Source organism: Herpailurus yagouaroundi, unplaced genomic scaffold (assembly GCF_014898765.1).
Source record: "Herpailurus yagouaroundi ecotype Mexico unplaced genomic scaffold, PumYag 185, whole genome shotgun sequence".
NCBI lineage: Eukaryota > Metazoa > Chordata > Mammalia > Carnivora > Felidae > Herpailurus > Herpailurus yagouaroundi.
In genome coordinates this window covers 28,272,715-28,286,293 of record NW_024412416.1, presented here as the reverse complement: position 1 = coordinate 28,286,293, position 13,579 = coordinate 28,272,715, and the positions used below count along the sequence as shown (strand labels likewise).

General features: G+C 39.3%; 1 protein-coding gene across 1 annotated transcript in view; it reads left to right on the top strand.

The window, feature by feature from the left end:
- Window positions 1-1,395: 1,395 nt before the first annotated feature.
- Window positions 1,396-13,579, top strand: part of HERC2 (HECT and RLD domain containing E3 ubiquitin protein ligase 2) — a 262,633-nt gene continuing 250,449 nt past the window's right edge. Inside the window, exons 1-2 of the mRNA XM_040493913.1 lie at window positions 1,396-1,731; window positions 2,141-2,243. Of these exons, the coding sequence (XP_040349847.1) occupies window positions 2,172-2,243 (72 nt within the window). The 5' untranslated portion in view covers window positions 1,396-1,731; window positions 2,141-2,171. The remainder of the gene's footprint in view (window positions 1,732-2,140; window positions 2,244-13,579) is intronic.

Here is a 13,579-nt window from a genome sequence, read left to right as displayed (position 1 = left end):
GCAGAATCTATCGATGAAACAATCGGGGCCTGGAGATTTCTATTTTGGAAGGTTTTAAAACTGTGAATTTAATGTTGAAAATAGGTATAGTCCTGTTCAGGTTATCTATTTTGTTTTGGCAGCGTATAACTTTCATGGAATTAGTCCATTTCATATAAATTGTCAAATTTGTATGTATAGAATTTTCCTAGTATTTTCTTACTTTCATTTTTGAAGATTTTATTTTTAAGTAATCTCTACACTCAGCATGGGGCTCGAACTTACAACTCCAAGATCAAGAGTCACATGTTCTACTGACTGAGCCAACTAGGTACCCCTACCTTACTATCCTGTTGAAGTCTGTGGGGTCTTTACTGGTATCTTCTCTTGTATTCCTGATATTGGTAACCTGTATGTTTTCTCTCTCTTTCTCTCTCTCTCTCTCTCTTTGTTGGCAGTCTTATAGATATTTATCTTTTATCTTTTCAAAGGAACAACTTTTAGTTTCAATTACTTTCTCTGTTGTTTTTCTATTTTCAATTTAATTTATTTCTACTCCTGTATTATTTCCTCCTTCCTCCTGTTTTGGATGTATATTGCTTTTCTTTTCCTAGTTTCTTGAAGTGTAAGTTTAGATCCTTGAGTTTAGACCTTTCTTCTTTTCTAAGAAAAGCAGCTAATGTTATAAATTTCACATTCATCACTGTTTTAGCTACATCCCACAAATTGTGACGTTATATTTTAATTTTTATTCAATTCAAACAGTTCTATTTCCCTTGAGATTTCTTCTTTGACCTGTGGATTACATAGAAGTATATTGTTTAATTCCCAAGTGTTTGGAGATCTTCATGTTATCTTTCACCGACTTGTAGTTTAATTCTATTATGGTTAGAGAACATACTTTGTAGGAATTCAATTATTTTAAAAAAGTTTAAAGATATGTTTTTTGGCCACTGGTTCAGTGGTACTGATTCCCTTCTCCGATTCCCCTGCTCCTTGAATTCTGCCTAGGATTTTAGTTGCTTTCAGTGGGACAGCAGGAGGCTCTAACAGACTCAAGACAGCCTCCCGCGCTGTGTTCTCACCTGCATAGGTGCCCACGGCACACACCCTTGTAGCTCGGTGCAACCCAATCTTCGTAAGTCCTGCCCCGCCCACAGGTGGTTCGGCACGCAGGGCTGAGTCGGGGACAGGAGTGTGTGCGTGCAGCGGAAATCCCGCCCCCCGGCGCTTGCGGTTGGCCCTGACCGCAAGGGGTGAACCCCTAGGAGGAAGATGAACAGGGTTGAAGGAAGCAGGAGAGATGGGAGGAAGGGCGAGTGGGCTCCTGTTTTCCATTGGCTGGGCCTGCCTCGTAGACTCTCTGTGATTGGCTGGGCGCGGGGGCGGTAGTCCCGTGTCGGCCCGCCCCTCCGGTCGAAAGAGGCATAGGGATTACCAGCGCCGGCGGAGCCAGCGGTTTCTTGGAGGCTGTGTCCGCACGCCGCCGAAGTGTGGCGGCAGGGCCTTAGCGTGTCAGGTCCTCGTCCCCGGGGGCGGCGAGGGCGGCGAGCCGCTGGGGCGGCGCGGGTCGGGACCCAGGGCACGGTCGAGCTAGAGCGCGGCGGGCGTTGGCGCGGCTGCCGGACCTGGGCCTGCGCGGACCGCCCGCGGCGTGCGTCTTGGGCTGTCTTTCCATTTCAAAGTGATTATTCTTTTGGATTTTTCTGCAGACGTGACTTTTCATTAATTTGTTTCACGCACCACTTACTGGTACGGAATAAAGAGGCAGATGCATGCTACTGTCATTTGTCGTTGAAATGTGGGCTTCCTGTCTTTCCTGTGTTTACCTTTTGGATTTAAGGGAAGGGGATGACATTGTGATTTGGTCTCCTGTGACCGTCCATTCTCAATGTCTTGACGACGTAGTACAGAAACCAGGCGAATTCCGTGTGTGGCTTTTACCTATATTGGAAGTAGGCTTTTTCGTTCCTCCTCCTCCTTCCTGTCTCTCCATCTTTCTCTTCCTTTCTCTTCCTTTCCTTCCCCTCCCCCAACTGTTCTCTTCTCCCATCTTTCTGTGTTTTTTTTTTTTTTTTTCCCCCGCATTAAACCTTGTGGGAGGGTCTTTGTACAATTCTGAAAAGCTTTGGGTGTTCCAACATTTTTATTTTACTTGCAGGACTAACAACTGGGAGGAAGCTGGAGGAAAGATGCCCTCTGATTCTTTCTGTTTGGCTGCCCAGACTCGACTTGACTCCAAATGGTTGAAAACAGATATACAGGTGGGGTTTCCACATGCCTTTTTCTTAGTGTGTTTCTGCCTCCATATTTAATTTTCTGTTTAAAGCTTTATATGGGACAAGTAAGAGGATGCAGATCAGATCTCGCCATGGTAGAGAAGCAGGTTTATTTCCTATAATTTAAAATGTACCTTTATTGTATCAGTTTTTATAGACTGTGGCTACATTTTAATTGAAGTTATGTGTAAGTGCAAGAAACTTGAGATCTGATTATGCAAACATTTTTCCTATTACTATTTTTAAGAGGTCTGTGTTATTAAGTATACCTTGGTGATATTTAGTGATAGTTTTTGAGATGTTCAGATAGGAGGCATGTAGTAATTTATTATGTCCTGCAGAGACTCACAGGACCCTGTGTTTGTGTTCCTGGAGAGACAAGAAGTTCATTTGAGCTGTTTGTTTAGTATTTGTGACTGGTCGTATTAATAGGAAGTGCTCAGGTTTTCACATAAAGAATGTGTGGAAACAAAATGTTGGCCTTAGACTTTCTAATGTTTTGATTTAATAATGTAATTGCAAGCTTGTCCAGACATTGTCAAATAAATAATAGCAGTAATGTTTCTGTAGACTTTTTTTTTTTTTGCCACAAGTTAGTTTTCTTTGTAAATGGTTTGTAAAAACTACTTTTGTTAACTCCATATTAACAGGAAAAAGAAGTGTCTGAAATATTTTGTAGTATATATGGGTTTTCTTTCTCTTTCCTGAGGTTAACTGTTTTAACTATTTATCAAGTAATCTACCTTTTTCAGTATGATCTTGTACAGTTTATCAAGAGTCATATATTCTGTAAGCACTTGATCATAGATACTTGAAGTATTATTGCCCTTCCTTTTTTTTTTTTAATTTTTATTTAAATTCTAGTTAGTTAACATACAGTGCAGCATAGGTTTCAGGAGTAGAATTCAGTGATTCATCACTTACATACAACATCCAGTGCTCATCATAACAAATGTCTTCCTTAGTACCCATCACCCATCTAGCCCATCCCCCACCGACTCCCTCCCCTCAGTTCTCTATCTTTAACAGTCTTTAATGGTTTGTTTCTCTTTTTCTCTCTTTATTCCCCCTTCCCATATGTTCATCTGTTTTGTTTTTTAAACTCCACATGAGTGAAATCATATGGTATTTGTTTTTCTCTGACTTATTTTGCTTAACATAATAACACTACCTCGATCCACGTCACTGTGCAAGATTTCTTTCTTTATGATGGCTTAGTAATATTGCATTGTGTATTATGTATTTGTGTGTGTGTATATATACACACACACACACACATATAACATAGATGTATACATACATATATATACACTACCACATTTTCTTTATCTATTCTGTATTCATCAGTCAGGGACATTAGGGTTGTCTCCGTAATGTGACTATTGTTGATAATGCTGCTATAAACAGTGGGGTGCATGTACCCCTTTGAATCTGTTTTTGTATACTTTGGGTAAATACCTATTAGTGCAAATGCTGGATTGTAGGATAGTTCTATTTTTAACATTTTGAGAAATCTCCATGCTATTTTCCAGAGTGGCTGCACCAGTTTGCATTCCCACCAACAGTTATTGCCCTTTCTTAATTTTTTTTTTTCTTAAGTGTTGAGTCTCAAGTCATGATCTCATGGTTTGTGGGATTGAGCCTTGTGTTGGGCTCTGTGCTGGCAGCACAGAGGCTGCTTGGGGTTCTTTCCCTCTCTCTCTGCCCTTTTCCCGCTCACGTATGCACGTGCTCTCTTCTCTCTCAAAAATAAATAAATAAACATTAAAAAAAAAGTGTTGAGGCCTAGTAGGTATGAGAGCCAGGTGCTTAGAACTGTGTTGTGGATTTTGGGATTGTTATTAATGGGATAATGTTAGATTAAAGCACAAAGAATTGGGTTATGAATTGGCATAGTAGTGACTCTTTTGGTTTGTTATTGTTTAAACGTTGCCTTTTATTTGGCAATTACTGTTCATTTTCTTTTGTTATTTTTTTAAAAAGTGGGGTTTTGGGAGGTAAGATGAGTAATTTCTTATTTCTGAAATCTTGAGATTCAGGGAAACTGATTTTAAGGCTTGTTTTTTAAATTAGTGTTTTTGTATTTTGCAAAACTTGTTGAAGTAAAGAACTTTATCTCATGAAGTTTTTCTTTTCTTTTAAATCACTATTGAATAACTGCTTAATGTGAGTTTTAACATCTTGATCTAAAACCAGTTTAATGCTGAGTTTAGTGCCTATGATGATTCAGGCAGATATGCTTAAAAAGGAAACACTGCTTATGCTTTAGAGTGCTTACTATTTTCCTTTTGATTTAATGTAACATACGGTGCTTGGCCCTTCATAGACATTTCAAATATTAGTCAGAGTCATCCAAACTTATCCCAGGAGTAAGTGAAGAGATCTATGTTTTGGAGAGTGCACCAGAGGGAAAATGTGTTTTAGGTATTGAAGCCACTTAATATCATTAAAAAGGTGATCATGGACCTTGGTTATATATAGTTTCTCAAGCATTGCTTATTATATGTGAGGAATAAATGTCATTTTACCCTAAGAAATGACTTAGACATAGTTTCACTCTTTGGAATCCTTCCCGCAGACACACATTGCAGATGCAAGCCTTGTACTGATAGGTTTTACCCTCTCTACCAACTGGGGAAGTGCCCCATTTCTTAGGTAGAGCTTTTGTATTGGGAACAAAATTGATAACTGGTTAATTAATATTATGTGGGGTAGAAACATGTTTCTTAACCATAGGATTTAGCAAATCTATTTTCTACAGCTATTTTTGTTTGAAATGTCCTTGAGGTTTTTAGCAACTTTAGAAAAGAAAAATTTTTAAAGGCTACGAAAACTTTTAATATGTGTATATTATGAAAAGCATGGACACTGATCCTAGACTTTCTTGTTAAATGTGTCAGGCCTAGGATGTTGCAACGAGCTGCCCCTAATGGAGTGACAATTGTATGGCAGGCGTATATCTGGCTTTTACATATATAAGGCTTTTTGCGTTTTCTTTAAAATTTTTTTTTAATGTTTATTTATTTTTGAGAGAGAGACACACACAGAGTGTGAGCAGGGGAGGGGCAGAGAGAGAGGGAGACATAGAATGTGAAGCAGGCTCCAGGCTCTGAGCTGTCAGCACAGAGCCGGACATAGGCCCGAACTCACTAACCACGAGATCATGACCTGAGCCGAAGTCGGACACTTAACTGACTGAGCCACCAGGCACTCCTGCTTTTTATGTTTTTGATACTCTTCTTTTTTTTCTTTTAGAATTAAAAAAAAATTTTTTTTTTAACATTTTATTTATTTTTGAGAGACAGAGCCCAAGTAGGGGAGGGGCAGAGAGAGAGAGACACACACAAAATCTGAAGCAGGCTCCAGGCTCTAAGCTGTCAGTACAGAGCCTGATGCACAGCTTGAACCCACAAACCACGAGATCATGACCTGAGCTGAAGTTGGATGCTTAACCAACTGAGCTAGCCAGGTGCCCCTTCAATACTCTTTTCTGATTGTTGTGTGGAGTACTTTGAATCGGCAGTTCTTCACAACTCTCTTGATGAGTCAATAAAATACAGAGCTAAGAGATGTTATCTACATAATCACTACCGTTACCATTTTTTATATTTAAAGTAAAAGTCCTGTTTGATGTGATTGGTAGTTTCTGAGTGAACTGAAAAGTCAATTAAGCAAAGGAACTATAAAAAATAGTTTTTTTTAAAGGTATATGATACCTTAAAACCTTTTTATTCTTTTTTTTTTTTCTTAAATTTGATTCAAGAGATAGCAAAAGGGGGAGGGGTAGAGAAAGCAAGAGGGAGAGAGAGAATCTCAAGCAGGCTCTACACTGTCAGTGCAGAGCCCTATGCAGGGCTCCATCCTATGAACCCGGAGATGATGACCTGAGCTGATATCAAGAGTTGGATGCCTAACTGACTGAGACACCCAGGTGCTCCAAGAGCTTTTTATTCTTAAATCATATATGCACATTTATTTGCTAGTCTTGATGTAAGGCTAAGGGTATGTCTTTGAGCATGGTCCAAGAATGGTATTATCCTTTTCTTGCATAATCTGTACTCAGATTAATCTCCTTACAGTTTCTATTTTTGGGTTCTTTGAAGTAGAGCATGAAATTAGATATGTATGATGCAATTTTTTTTTAACTTTTTATTTTGAGGTAATTATAGACTCATAGGAAGTTGCAAAGAAAGTGGAGACGTCACTGTATACTCTTCACCCAGACTCCCCCAGTGGTTACATCTTATATAACTATAGTACAGTATCAAAACCAGGAAATTGACATTGGTACAATGTGTATATAGTTCTCTGCCAATCATGTAATTATACCACAAAGATCTGCCTCTTGCTCCTGTATAGTCACACCCTCCTTACCCCACCATCTCTGACCCCTGGCAATCACTAGTCCATTTTCCATCTTTTTAATTTTGTCATTTTGAGAATGTCATATGGTAATGTGACCTTTTGAGATTGGTTTTGTTCATGGTGTAATGCCCTTGAGGTCCATCAAAGTTGTTGAGTATATTAATAACTAAACTCGAATCATTTGTCTCTTCTGATCAATTTAAAATGAGTAAAGATAAGTTAAATATTAAATAAACATAAAATTATTACATGTATATACTGTCACTTTATGCTTGGAAATATCAGTACCTTAAAGAACATAAAAGTGATCATCTTGGTAAATTCTATTCTCAGGTTTTCCAGTTGACAGATGAGATGTAGAAATAAAAGAATTTTGTAAATACAGGTAACTTAATATTCATAATGGTATCTTTTGATTAATTTCTTGTCTGTAGGATAGGTAGCGTACCTCACTTTTTTTTATTGATGAATTTGGTTATTTGTCTTTTTCTCTGTATTTTGGATTAATTTTATCAGAGCTTTATACATATTGTTAGTCTTTTTTAAAAAAAAATAACTGTTCTTAGAGAAGACTAATAATGTTTATAAGGAGAATATAATAAGGTTACCATCGCACATTGACCACAAGACTTTTTTGCAGAAGAAGATTGAGTAACACATTTATGGCACCCTCTAAGAAAAGAAAATGTGAGCCAAGGATGTTATGTTCTAGTAAAACTGACTTTTCAGCTAAAAAAGGCACAACTTTATCAATGAACGAATATTGTTCCCATGAGCTCTTCCTGAGGAAGCTAGTAGAGAAGGATCTTTAGATGACTTAATGACTGTAGACAGGCATGAAGACTCTTGGTTATGTGTGGAGCCTGGAATAAATGAGTTTTAAAAGGGAGAGAGCATATTATGTAATTGCTGTAAGCTTAGACATGGTACGTTATAGTATAACTGTTCTGCCAGTATCTAATCTATTAATGATACGCATCGAAAATTTCACTTTAGGTGTTGTATTTCATCTGGGGTTCCATTCAGGTCCTTTTTATATCTTCCATTTCACTTGTCATCAGGTTCATATTTTCATATTTGTGAGCCTATGGACATATCTATATAATAATGCTTTTAACGTTCTTGTCTGCTAATTCTATTATCTCTATCACATCTAGCTTTATTTCTATTGATTGCTTCTGTTGTTTCCATTGATTGATTACTTTGATTATGGAGCATTTTGTATGCCAGGACATTATAAGTATTATGTTATTCTGTGCTGGCTTTTGTTTTTTTTTATTTTTTTTATTGAATGCTGGACATTATAAATATTGTATTATTCTGTGCTGAATTTTTTTTTTTTTTTTTTTAAGAGCATTAGTTTGTCTGGCATGCATGTAGGTTAGTTGGGATCAACTTAACTTTTTTAAAGCTTGATTCTCAGGTTTGTTCAGGCTGATGTAGCACAGCCTCTAGTCATGTGCTAATTTATCTGCCTTACTAAGGCAATACCCTCCTTAGGACTCTTCCTAATGCTCGGTGTGTTGGGTGTTTTTTTCATTCTGTTTGGTAGAAACATAGGCTTTTCTCAGACTGGAAATCATGGGAATTCTGCCCACTTCTTTCTAGAGCTTCTTTCCCTAGCCTTGATAATTTTTTCAACTATCGGTATTCAGCCCAAGACTCAAAGTGTCCCCTCTGCCCATCTCTAGGGATCATTCTCTGCAGCTCCCCCTTCACCTGTATTCTTGTCATTTTAACCTACGTATAGCTGAACTGTCGCCTCAATTCAGCAAGACCTCTGGGCTCTATTTGGATTCCCCTTTCCTGTGCTGCATCCTGGAAGCTGCTTCTAGGCAGTAAGCTTGGGCACTTGTAGGGCTTCATTTGTTGCCCTTCTCAGGGGTCATAGCCCTGGGCTGTTGTTGTCCAGTGTTTGAAAACAGCTGTTTGATGTATTTTGTCTGGTTTTGTAGTTGATTACAGCAGAGAGGTAATTCCTAAACAAATTAATCCTTCAGCGGCAGAAGCAGCATAGGCCTTCCTAATCTGCTTTTAATCTCATTCAGAGTTCTTAATTATCGATAATGTATTTTTTTGATTCTAGAATTTCCATGTTTTTGTTTAAATGGATTTTATTGAGTGCAGTTATATTTAGTAAGGTACATCTATTTTAAATGTTTAGTTTCAAGTGTTTTGGCATTTTTTTTCCTTCCTTTATAGTTTCTTTGCGTCTTCCCTTCCCTCTGGGCTGGCACCCGAGCATACCCATGGGCTGCCCTTCTCCTGCAGTCTTGGATATAATGTCACCAATAGCATGTGGGTTATGGCTTCCCAACTGCCTACCATGGAGCCAGTGACACAGCCTACAAGGTGGTGGGAGAGCAGGATCTAGCTCCCCATGGACTGAACATTCATCTCTTGACAAGGAGAGATAAAGGAACTAGTATTTTAATTTATTTCTTTTTTCTTCCCTCCTTGGATTGTTGATGGTTTCTTTTTGCAAACGTAGTAGAAGAGCCCCACATGCCTAGTGAATGTGCCTAGTCAACAACCTGCTGTATCTGCTATTCACTGTGGAGTAGGGCCTTTTTCTGTAAAGGGCTAGATGGTAAATATTTCTGTGAGCCGTGTGTTCTTTGTAACAACTACTTACCTCTGCCATTGTCATGCCACACATAATATATAACAAGTATGTCTGGGTTCCATTAAAGCTTTATTGATACTGAAGTTTGTCATAATTTTCCTGTGTCACAAAATATTTTCCTTGACTATTTTTCAGCCATTGAAAAATGTAAGAACCATTTTTGGTTTGTGGGCCATATGAAATCAGGTAGTGGGCCAGATTTGGCCTGTGGGTTAGGCCTTAGTTTGCTTACCCCTGTGGTAAGGTGCTGTGTCTTATGCTTCATGTATTCCCTTGTCCCCCTTTCCCCTGCCTCTCACTGCCCTGGGCTGACATTTGCCAAGTAAAGTGTCAGGACTTAATCTATTGCTCAGGCTCTCCTTTTTAGGACAGTCTGTGTCTATATTTCTATCTTTTGCATCTGCTCTTGGTCTGTTTCTATTGTCTTCTATACATTTTTTTTCCCATTTTTCTGTCACATTATCTTGCCTTATCCATTATTATTTTTGTTTGAGTTCCAGATAACTGTGTATGAAAAACTATTGTGATGATTTGAGGCTCTGGCTCTGGGTGACAGTTTCCTCCTCTGGGGGGGAATCTATCAGTCCAGTTGCACTAGCAGTCCCAGGTCACTGCAGAGAAGTTGAGAACTGAGATGAATCAAAACTGGGCTTCTTCCCTAGGAATGCCATCTGCTCCCACTTCACCCCTGCTTCTCATGTGTGTGGGCCTTCGAGGTTTTGCTCAGAGCAAGGTTTATTTACTAGGCCTTTACCCCATGAGGACCCTGGCTGCAGCCTGTCCCCTAGCAGCTCTGCTCAGCTCTTGGCTTAGTCCTGCTCACAGAATTGGCAAGTGCCTTTTGGGGAAGCAGACTTAGGTTCTTTGGGCTGTACTTCTCTCTTGGGTCTCAGGCCTCCTATTCCTGGCTGTCTGATGTCTTAAAACAGATGTACTTTATGTTTCTATCTGACCTTCCTTGGCTTACTTTTTAAGTGCATTCTCTCTCTGTCTCTCTCTCTGTCTGTCTGTCTCTCTTTTTTTTTTTCTTGGTATCTCTAAGCTCTAAACACCAATGTTATTCAACTGGGACTGCATCCAAAGACATTGATGCAGTCACCTTGTGGGTAATCCCAGTGTGCAGTTGGGGTTGAGGATGTTGGTTACTCTCTCTCCTTGGGCGTTGGCATTTCCTCCAGGTCCTGATTCTATATCCCACTTGCTGATGACTCTCAAATTTGGATCTCTAGTCCTGAACACTCTGTTAACATCTGGATTTGTATTTGCAGTGTGTATGTGTGTGTGTGTGTGTGTGTGTCTGTCTGTGTGTCTGTGAGTGTGCATATAAGTATATGCATGTGTGCATGGAGAGAGAATCTCGGTGTTCATGTTCATAGTTAGTGCAAATCTCAGTGGTTAACACTGAGTTAGTTCTCTCTTGTTCTGATTCTATCCCTACCTTTTTTTCCATTTGTCTCATCTGTCTCATTTGATCTGAAATGTCTTAAGTACTTTACTTTCCTTGTCTTGGCTTAGGCTGTCATCCTTTTTTGGGGTGACTCTTGGCAAAAGGCTCCAAAGTTATTTTCTTTGTTTCTAGTTTCTTCTTCTGTCTCTATCCATTGCACTGATAGTGAGTTACGCCTTAAATGATGATCATTTATTCCCTGGACCACCTAAAGATGCCGTGTAACTGCTGGAGGCACACATGAGGCTGGTTAATCTGGCTCCTGTTTGCGTCCAAGGCTTATGTGGCTGTGTGGAAGCTGGACTGAACCCCGGCAGTGTTAGCTGCCCTCCTCTTACCTAAACGAGTAGATGGGCCAGTCTTTTCCCTTCCCTTATTAAAACAACAGGGGCGCTGAATGTTTGTGGCTCACTCTTTAGGAAGGAGTTTCCTTTTCTCCTTGCCAGTTGATACTTTTATCTTTTTTTCTTCTTTTAATTTTTGTAAATGTTTATTTATTTTTTTTGAGAGAGAGATACAGTGTGAGCAGGGGAGGAGCAGAGAGAGAGGGAGACACAGAATGTGAAGCAGCTCCAGGCTCTGGACTGTCAGCACAGAGCCTGATTCAGGGCTCGAATTCACCGCGAGATCATGACCTGAGTTGAAGTTGGAAGCTTAACCGACTAAGCCATCCAGGCGTCCCAAGAGTCATATATTTTCATTCTAAGTGTGTTTATGGCAGTTATCTTGTTAGTGAGGTGAACAAATAAAATATGAGGGCTGAAAGAAAGCTGTTGCTTCTATGAAAACTAAGTTGGATGCTGAATTGGTTTTCTCTTGCTGTATAACAAGTCACTGGCCACAAATTTAGCACCTTAAAACAACTCATGTTTATTCTCTCTCTGAGTTTCTGTGGGTTAGGAGTCTGGCCACAGCTTAGTTGGGCCCTCTGCTTTGGGTCTAATAGGCTGCATGAAATCAGGGTGTGGGCCATGGTGTGCTCTCATTGGTGTCCTCTTTGTCAGAATTTAGTTCGTTGCAGTTGGGGGACTGAGTCATGGGTTCCTAGATGCTGCCCGTCTGCATAGCAGCTCATGGCAGTTTGCCTCTTCATGGCTGTAGAGAATGTCTCTTCTGGATGGCCCCACACTCTTCAGGGCTTACACCTGATCAAGTAGGGCCTCTAGGGTAATCTTCTTTTTTATTAACTAGAAATCAACAGTTGTGGGACTTTAATTATATGTGAGAAGTTCCTTCATGTTTGCCATAGATGGAAACAAAACCTGGTCACAGGTGTGATGTCCCATCTTATTCATGGGTACCCACCCAAACTCAGAGGGGATTACACAGGGTATGTATGTACTAGGGGAAGAGGATCTTGAGGGCTTAGACTTTTGCTTACCACACATGCTTTGGGTAAAAGTGAGATGCTGAAAATATTATTTGTACAGGTTAGGTAAAAGAGAACTCTAAAGGATTGGGGAAAAGGTCTTGAAAATCTGGAAGAATTCTAATCTGAGATTGCTCACAAAGTGCCCTTTAATTCTTGCTCCATTTAAAGAATTGGAGACTGGACATAGTGGATGCTTCATGAGGGTGGTGCATGCTGGAATGATGACAAGGAATGAGTTAGTGGACTTGTAAAAAAAAAAAAAAAAGGCCCTGGCTTTTCTTTAAAAGATGGCCAAACAGGGACGCCTGGGTGGCTCAGTCAGTTAAGCATCTGACTTCGGCTCAGGTCCTGATCTCACAGCTTGTGAATTGGAGCCCTGCATCAGTCTCTGTGCTGACAGCTTGGAGCTTGGGGCCTGCTTCAGAGTCTGTGTCTCCCTCTCTCTCTCTCTCTCTGCCCCTACCCTGCTCACACTGTCTCTCTCTCTCAAAAAATAAATAAACATTAAAAATAATAATAATAAAAAAAGATGGCCAAACAGATGTGTCTGTTTTAGTGTAAAGTGTCTTGTGTGTATGATATGAGGGCTTCTGTTTTCAATGGGTGCCTTCTCTGGGTGTCCACCCCTGTCCCTCATTGGCTGCTTGCTCTGGAAAGCCTTTTCTGACTCCTAAGTACTGACAAGTGAGAGTTATTTTTGTTTTTTTTTTCTTTGAATATTACCATGGACTCATGTGTTTTTATTTACTTTTGCAGTCCACTGCAGTTATGTATTTTGATGCTCAAAATTGTTTTAAATTTGGTCAGTGGATTCCCCATAAGTCCTTAACCAGCTTTTTTGGTGCAAACACAAAATATTCCAGGCTCATCTTGTTGCCCTGACCCTTGAATTTTTCCTAAGAGCCCAGATTTTGTTCAGTGGGAAGTGAGATTTAAAAACTGATACGTGGGTGCTGGGAGTACTTATTGCTCTCAGAGTATCATTGAGGGAAGTGAGATTTAAAAACTGATACGTGGGTGCTGGGAGTACTTATTGCTCTCAGAGTATCATTGATTCTAGGTCCTTTCCAAAACGAAGCACATATATTCAAATATAAATTCATATTGAGATTTCCAGTTCAGTTTGTTCTTAAAAATGTCCTTGATTTTATTTCTTTTATACTTAAAACATTCATATCTAGTAACACTAACATAACTGCTGTAAACATGTTTTATTATGTTAACACTGCTGTATCATACAATATATATGAGGTAGTTTTAAGATTTTAATTAAAGTCAATATTATGATTATTGATAGGACCAATGAGTAAAGTTTAAGATATTTTTTCCCTTAGAGTGTATTTGACTAATGATGTATAATTGAAAAGGCCCCTGAGATGCTTTTCTTTGTGATAAACGTAGGTTAATTTGCTTGTTACCAGTTGTAGATTTTGCCTTTTTATGTTGAATTTTAATTTTTGAAGATCAAAATCATTGCTCTGTTTTAGAAGTAAAAATATATAAAGTTTATT